This window comes from Puntigrus tetrazona, chromosome 5, assembly GCF_018831695.1.
Source record: "Puntigrus tetrazona isolate hp1 chromosome 5, ASM1883169v1, whole genome shotgun sequence".
In the NCBI taxonomy this organism is placed as follows: domain Eukaryota; kingdom Metazoa; phylum Chordata; class Actinopteri; order Cypriniformes; family Cyprinidae; genus Puntigrus; species Puntigrus tetrazona.
Window position 1 is genome coordinate 9,396,593 of NC_056703.1, and position 8,586 is coordinate 9,405,178.

At 39.1% G+C, this 8,586-nt stretch overlaps 1 protein-coding gene across 1 annotated transcript; it reads left to right on the top strand.

Moving 5' to 3' along the window:
• The first annotated feature begins 4,066 nt into the window (after positions 1 to 4,066).
• On the top strand, positions 4,067 to 5,068 carry tcima (transcriptional and immune response regulator a). Its single transcript, XM_043240697.1, has one exon. It carries the CDS (start codon positions 4,213 to 4,215, stop codon positions 4,513 to 4,515), a length of 303 nt encoding a protein of 100 aa, XP_043096632.1. The 5' UTR covers positions 4,067 to 4,212; the 3' UTR covers positions 4,516 to 5,068.
• Positions 5,069 to 8,586: the final 3,518 nt, after the last annotated feature.

Sequence of the window (8,586 nt, forward strand, 5' to 3'; positions counted from 1 at the left end):
CTGTTTAATTGCTTTTTCTTAAGAAGTTTGCCCTCCATGCTTATCAAACTCTGGTTTTACTTTCCGGTCAAGACACATAGGCTGTTTAAAAAAAAAAAACGGTTAGAAACCAGCTCTTTGTCTTTCATTGTAAGTGTAAGAAGCTCGGTGCCAAAAACTGTGATTGCAAAACACAGCACTTGAGTCCCGGAATCAGGCTGTCATAAAAGATGATTACTGTTAACTTCACATCTTCCTGTAAACGGACTCCAGCAGGCATGATTAAAAGGTGCTATTTGTGAGCCTGTGGACTAACAAATGTTGACCTATTAGACTGAGCTGCATAGTTGTGGTTTGGAATGACCTGTGGAGGCCTGTGATTTGAATGTTGGTCTCATTTTTAAGTTAAGTTCAGATTTTTTGGATGTCATTTTGCATGCAAGTTCTAGGGGAAAAAAATCTATATTCTGGCATTTAATGTATGTTTAAAAACTATACGCCGAATCTCTACACACTAATGCAAATGATACTATAAAGCAAGTGGAGTAATTAAACCGGAATCTCCTGCCACAGACATTCCCCTGTGGGCAGATTTGACTGCCATGCCCTGATGTTGTTATACAACTGTTATTATAGCAACAGTGCTAAAGCTTCTGAGAATTGTGCTAAAGGGTTCTTCACAATGTGTGCGCTACTGAGTATGCATGTTTATGTTTAAAATGCGTGCCTGTTCAGGTTCACTATTATTCAACTTCCACTTGCAAAAATGACATTTACAACCTGGTCTCAAAAAGATTTTACTTTTTACGTGCACATTTCGCTGCAGTTTTAAAAAGACATGGCACAGGATCGGTACGTGAACCCTGGCACATTGTTATTACATTGATATAGCTATGCATTGAAATATCTGCTGCTGAAAGTTAATGCTCTATATACCCTGCATCAAATACAAACCTAAACTTACCCGATAATACAAAACTGATTTGTTGATGCAACAGTGCCATTTCAATCTTTCTTTTACACAGATTTGAGCATTTTTTTTCGTAGTTACATGGGATTCGATACACTCCGTGAGCAAACCTACAGTCTATGAAAACCATATGAAGCTGCATACGTGTGATGCTAACATTCAAAAACATCAGTTTCCAATTATTCCAGGATATTAATATTGTTTTGAAGGCATGACATGATATTCTTAAAATAATTGTGAAAATTACGCTTTATTAATGAAAACTTATGCGTTAGGATTTTACTGCCTAATGTTCTTTTCTATTAGAAACTGCGATAAAATGTACTTGTTGGTACGTATTTCGCGTCTCGTTAAAAAGTGTGCATTTATTATGCTTTATAAAATAAAAATACTAAACCAATTTGTTTGACTTTCTTGTTTCATACCTTTTTCATAGGCAAAAATAAAATAATGACAACATGCATTACAAAGTTTCATCAATAATTCATTGTCGGCGTATAAAAATTGAATGAAGTTTGGTAATGTTCTATGTAGGTCTATCAAGTCACCTGCTCTAGGGACAAACGCTGTCATATCCGACAAGCTGAAGACTCTGGCCCCACGGTGCTTAGTTAAGCAAAGCATGCAGGAAGGGATGCAAACAAAGAACAGCATTCTTTACTTCATACAGCACAAATGGTATTTTTCAAAAACATCTTCACAGCTGCTTCCTTCGATTTTCACTATTCAGCAGCAGTTACATACAGTCAACATTGTGCGACTCTTTGTTTTGTTGCATGACGTCATTCTGTACAGAAATGAAAGCATAACGCTACATTTACGGAATACTAAATAATGAAGACATGATTCCAGACACAATAAATCTGTGCAGTTCAGTCACAAATGTTATTATCTGTTAACATGGCACTCCTGATCTCCAGTTTGAACATTTATTACGCTTGTCTGTGAATCGCATAACGTCAGTGGAAACAGTAAAGCCTTCATGTGTAAAAGTGCTTCATTTTCATCGTCTTTATTGCTCACGGTTGTTTGCTTCCCATCTGCTTTGAAGTTTTATGGGCTTCAATATGGACAGCCAATTACAGACTGGCAATGTAATCAAAAACTGATGGATGTTCTTCTCTGTGAATGAGTTTTAAAGGTTTGATTTCTAAGGTTCATATTTTAGAAGTTAGTTTATTTACTTTTTCTGTTCATTTATTTATGTTTTATTATTTTAAATCGTTTTTTTTAACACATACTAGTTACTAAGTAATGCACTTCACAAATATGTAGTTTATTAACACCACCCTATTTATGATGTGCACAAATTTGTGTCAAACTCAAAGGAGCGCATTAACGTCTGCGTTAAAGGAACACTCCACTTTTTTGGAAGGGTCCGGCGACAGCACTTTTAGCATAGCTTCACTGAAGCAGATTAGACCAGAAGCATCTCTTTTAAAAATGACCAAAGATTTTTTGGTATTTTTCCCGATATGCTAAACGTGCTCTCACCAGACCCGGAGATCGTCTGAATTGATTCAAAAATGGTAAAACTAAACTTTTTAACTCTGGGGGAGTTGGAGAACGAGCAGAGAAAAAGTGGAGTGTTCCTTTAAGTGGTGTACTTAACTGGGTTACACTTTTTAATCAGCTACTGGCTCCAGGCGTGTGCAGGGGAGGGAACTACTTCTCCTTCAAGCAGGCCAGCTGACGCGACCTTTGACCCGAGTTAAATTTAGATTCCCCATTGTTAGGATTGATAAAGTACACTCAGCTTGTGTTTGAGAGGGCAGGTCTAGGCTCTCAATCCGATGCTTCCTTTGCCCTGTCAAAAGGTTAGACTGTGCTCTGTGTGCAAGACTCCGGAGAACTCTCTGCTTATATTTATGACATGTTCCTGGCGTCTCTTTCCGCACATTTCCCATCCTCCTTGACTCCAGTCATAACTGTTATGCCAGCCTGAGAGACTGGTATCCTGTTTCGCAACGCACTCACAATGGATGCCAAGTAACGGGCATTCCACAAGATTCCTGCAACAATGGCACATTTTTGGTAAGTCTCTGTAGGTCAAATAAAAAAGTCACTGCAGTACCTGGTAATTTTTTTTTTTTTTTTGGAAAATTCCTTTGTCTGATTTGCTTGCTTTCCAGCATGACGGTTCAAAGGGAATTGCTCCAAAGCAAACCAGACGGAGAATAAACAGTGCACAAGAATGTGTGATAAATTTGGTTTGTATAGATTTCTTAAAAGCATGCGGGAAAAATTGTCTCCTTGCTGTGTTATCTAAAAAGCCCCCAACGATTTCAGATAAAGCAAAAAAAAGTGGCTATTTATAATTTTCACCGGAATGCCTTTTCAAGTTCCAAATCAGTTTAAAATGATCAAGTAAAGCGCTGCACTAGTTGAAAAGACACAATGTTGTGTTCTTCTGTCTATTTACATATGGCTACAGCATTGACAATGTAATAACACAGACGTTTGTTTCAACGACTTGCATCAGTCTTTATATGTAACAACACATATAAATATGCCTATTACATCATCCATGGCATAGTTAGTAAAGAATTGGTTAAACAGGTTACAACTGTTAATAACAGCTAATTAGAACACTGTTGTGATGACGCTACAATTATTCAGAATTCTATGACGAGAGTCAAGTGAGTTTTTGTCACGAAACTATACAGTAATTTGTATTGTTTGCAAAGAACGCAATGTATCAAACGACTAATCAAATAGTAGGGTCTGTTGGATTTACGACATGCCATAATTATGAATGTGGCATTGCTGAATGAATAAAAAAATGGCCCCTTAAACTTTAGAATGGTAGTGGGGTTTTTTTTGCTTGTTTTTTCAGGAAGTGAGGTCATAGTGCACCAGGATTTTTACTAGATTTTTTAGTTCTCACGCCTGCAAAATCCCGCATTCCTAACACAATGTCTCTTATATTTTATAATCAGACGGGAAAAAACTCCATAGGTTGCAAATGCACCCCCTATTCGATAAACCTTGCGCACTCGTGTCGTCAGAGCTCTCATCCATAATTACCGCCATTTCCAAAGCTTACAGGCATGCTGGCGAAATAGTAGTTGGCAGCAAACGGGAAGGCGTTCCTCCGGGGAGGCAGCGCGGATGAAGTCATCTCCGTACGCGGGAGCTGCGCTGTCGCTCTATAAAGAGCTTGCCCTCGCTGTAAACTCCTCACTCGACTCACAGACACCAAAGCGGCTCAAACCGGTCAAGTTGGCGACTCTAACGCTGCTCAACGACGCGAAAGCCGCACGATGTCGACCGACATGTACTCAGAATCTCGCCGCGTCTGCCCTTCGATCCACGGCAGCAAGTTTGACACGGCGAACCGAAAGCGAGCGGTTGCCAACATCTTCGAGAACGTCAACCAGGACGCGCTCATGAGACTCTTCCAGAAGACTGGGGACATGAAAGCCGAGGAGAGAGTGAGGAGCATCTTCTCCTTCGCGCACGATCCCGAAGAGACGGCCAAAGCTCTGATGGCCCTCAAGCAGAGAAAGAAGGACAAGTTCCTGCGTATCGCGGGGATGGTGCGGCACTTTCTGAAGCTGCGTTGAGGGTCTTCGCGCGTTGACCCCGCGGCTGCGCGGTCGTTCGTTTCAGACTGCCGGTGACATTTACAACCTGGCGATGACGGACACGTCCAGGGTGGTCGAGAAGGAACCACGCCGAGGTGAAGGAAAGCCTCGTGAGTGACACGAGCCCTTTCGATGAAGGACGGGACGCACGGGATCTGGGGGCTGTGGAAGGCGCTCAGCGTGAAGGAATCCCGCGGCGCGAGCACGCCGAACTCCCCGTGCATCACACCGTGAAGACGAGCGAAAATGTCTCGTGAACTCTATGCATTTTAAAAATGGACTTTATCACGAACTTCTGCACCTTATAGGTGTATTTGTTGGTGCACAAGAACCATGACTGGAGACAGTAGTTATATTGCCTGAAGAAACCTGCCTATAAACGTTATGCCTTGTCTCTATGCCAGTTTGATATTGTGATACGTGTTAACGCTCAACAGCCACTTATTTATTTGTCACAATGTTATAACACCAGTTATGCATTTTTCACGATATTATTTTTCATTGTTTGTACAATAAATTATTAATAACTAAACATTTGAACTCTCTTCTCTTCCTTGACTATAAAGCATTAAATTGTGGGTTCTCCTGTACCCATGGGCGCCTGCACCCCTAAAAACAACACAACACACCTCTGTGTCTAGTTAAGGACAACACATTTTGTCAATTCAAACTGAACTAGTGTGTCATTCCTGCTAATTTCTACATGGCAACGTGTTATAGTTACACACAAAGTCTGTTAAGATACTAGATTGTTAACTGTTAAAAATGCAAAAAATTAAAAATTTTTGAAAGTGTAGAATTTCTCAGAAAAAAAATGGGCAGTACCATTAAGTTGCAAAAATTTGTATGTAAGGTACCGATATGTACCCTTAGACAAAATTTACTACTGCCTTGTTTACAGTAAAAATGTTAATTGCCATTGCTGTTGTGTTTAATCTAAAAACTAGCAACAAAGTGTAACGCACAAGCCCCTGGCAGTCATCCTGAGAGGTGTAAAAGATATCATCAACAATAAAACTTTTATTAGCTCTCAGAGGTGTTTGTTTTCTTAACTTTCGCTTTTTGGTGCTGTTTGTAGGAGGGTCACACCTGTCGCTCACCACTAGGTCTAGCTAGCGTTCATTCAGGCTCTTTGCTTTGCAGATTACAAAACCGGCACAAACCAGTTTCTGGTTGATTCAGCCGTGTATTACATTACCGTGGTGTGTAGATAAGAAGCTTTACCAATCTCTTCAGATCCTCCTCTGTGTCCGTTTTTTTGATATATAGTGCATTTTGCACATTCAGGTGTTTTGTCAGACTTTTGGCACGGTTTAGGATTAGGGCTGGCAGAGGGGAAGATCAGTGGATGCCTGTTAATCTTAATGCTCTGATCGGTCACTGTACTGGCTCAAACCGGTTCTGATGGGCTGGGAATGCGTCATCTGACATCTGACTACCTGGCGGTCATGTAAGGTCTAGACAACAGAGCCCAACACCTTACCTCTTCTTCCCCGCTGCCAAGAGGGAATTTCCTACGTAAACATTCACCTGCCAAAGGTGACAATAGTGGAGACACACGCGCACACACACACACACACACACACACACACACACACACACACACACACACACACTCTTACTTAAAAGTGATTGCTACAGGTCGCGTGAAGTGTGACCTATTATTAAACCTTTGAACTAGAGCAGCTGTGGGGGTTCAGTAACACAATGAAATGCAACACGATATTGTTAAAAGACAGATGCTGCAACATGCTTATTGTTCGAGTGAAGCGCTGTCAGCTGTTGCATCCAATTTTGCGTTCATGCAAATCACTATTTACATTTTTTTTTTTTTTATATAATTCATCTGTCAGTTTTGATTTCTGTGTTTTTTCCTTTTACGGTAACATGCTTGTTTAGGTCTACTTTGGCTAAATATTTAGGCCGATTGTCCTGTCTGTCTTGTGTGCTGTATGATATGCTTGACTCGGGATTGTCCTCTCTCTCCCACCCTTTTCCTGTCTTTCACTGTGTTCTAGGCAGGGAACTTTGAAGTGAGCAGACTGTGTGGAAGCAATATGTGTGTGTGTGTGTGTGTGTGTGTGTGTGTGTTTCTATAGTGACAGAAGGAGCAAGGTAGAACTGACAGCAAAGCTGCTTTTATCAGTTTACACAGGACTCAGTCCTCTCCGGTACAAACCGGTTCAGAGACTGACAACTGATAAAGGAACTAAAACTGCTTGTGATGTTGTGAGTTAGTGAGAAGGAAAAGTTAATTTATGTGAACAAGGGAAATATATCTAGTGGCATGTGATGGACTCCTGAAATAAAGGAGCAATTTATTTATTTATTTTTAGTCCAATATAAAGTTATTCCACGTGTTTATTTGGAGTTAACTTGGTTTCCATACTGAAGGCATGTGGAACATGCTTATGTTTATATTAACATACTTGCACTTAAGCCAAATCTCAATACATTTTATATGTATAAACCATAAAAAAACAGTAACACTTTATTTTGATGGTCCCTTATAAACATTCTGTTGGCAAGTGAGTAACTTTGCACCGACATGTCAACTAACTTTTATTAGAGTATAAGTAGACTGTCTCATTGTTATCCGCTAACTCTATATCATGATGACTTACCAGCAGACATTATAATATAGGTAGCTTTTCAAGACCATGTCAACTTGTTCCAACCCCTAACCCTACCAGTCTACTAATACTCTACTGACACTTTAATGAAAGTTAGTTACATGTTACAAAGTTAATTATTGTCAACAGAATGTTCATAAGGGATTTCATATTGATTTCTGTACAAATACACACACACACACACACAAACACACACACACACACACACACACAGTATATTTTTAAAAAATATTTACATATACATACATTTATGTTTATACGATTATATGTTATAAATATGCTATATATGTCATATAACTATACTAAATGCAATTAATCCAAATCACAAGAAATGTTATATGTATAAACCATTTTAATAATAATTAGTGTTGTCAAACAATTGTGATTAATCGCATCCAAAAAAAAATTTGCATAATATATGTGTGTGTACTATGTTGAAATTAACACACATACACACAGTATATATTTTGAAAATATTTAAATGTACATACATTTATATATGTATATGATTATATGTCATATTGCATATAAATATATTTAATATATAAACATAACTTCTTAAATACAACATATTAACATGTGTGTGCATTTATATATAAATGATAAATATACACAGTACACACTCATATATTATGTGATCAAAAACTTTTATTTTGGATACAATTAATCATTTGACAGTACTAACTTATTACTAGTTATTAATTTTACTACTAATATTAATACTATTAATATCCACTATTGCTTGACTTTTTCCTCCCTTCATTTTCTTCTAATCGCAATTTTTGGACTGATTTGGACACAATCTAAAAATATGAATTTTAATTAGTCTGCACAATTCCCACTAGATTAATCTAATAATCCATATTGTTTACTGTGTGAAAATATACGTTTATTGTCCTTCAGGGCTCGAAGTGATTCTGCACACTTAATGAAACGTCTGTGGTTGTCACAAAAGCAGAACCAGACAGCTTTTCAACGTCATCGCTCAAACGCTTCCGTAAACAAGTTTTCCTCAGCTGACTAGTTCGAAGTCTAGTTCCTCTACCGGTCATGTCACCAGCCTGCTGACAGACTAACTTCTCCATGCGTGAATGCTCACTTATGCCCATTGTAAAAGGTTCCTCTATTTGCATCAAATAACCTACAATGACAGTGATAGGGAAACGTGCACCGCACAGACGTCAGTCAGGATGAGAAATGGCTGCTTTACAGGAAAGAGGGGATTACCAGTGGGGCAGGCGTTAAGTGGTGTGTTCGGACGGCTTTCCGCTACGCATGCGGACATAGCTCTGTGTTTCCTAAATCACATACTTTACTTGTAAGTCACTTCAAGCCAATATGGTGCTGGGCGAGAGACGGCTCACAGCGGTGATGAAAAACCCATTGTTACCAATGGATGAATCGATTCTTTGTGTTT

Coding starts and splice junctions, on each gene's coding strand:
- tcima (XM_043240697.1), top strand. CDS start 4,213: ATGTCGACCGACATGTACTCAGAATCTCGCCGCGTCTGCCCTTCGATC.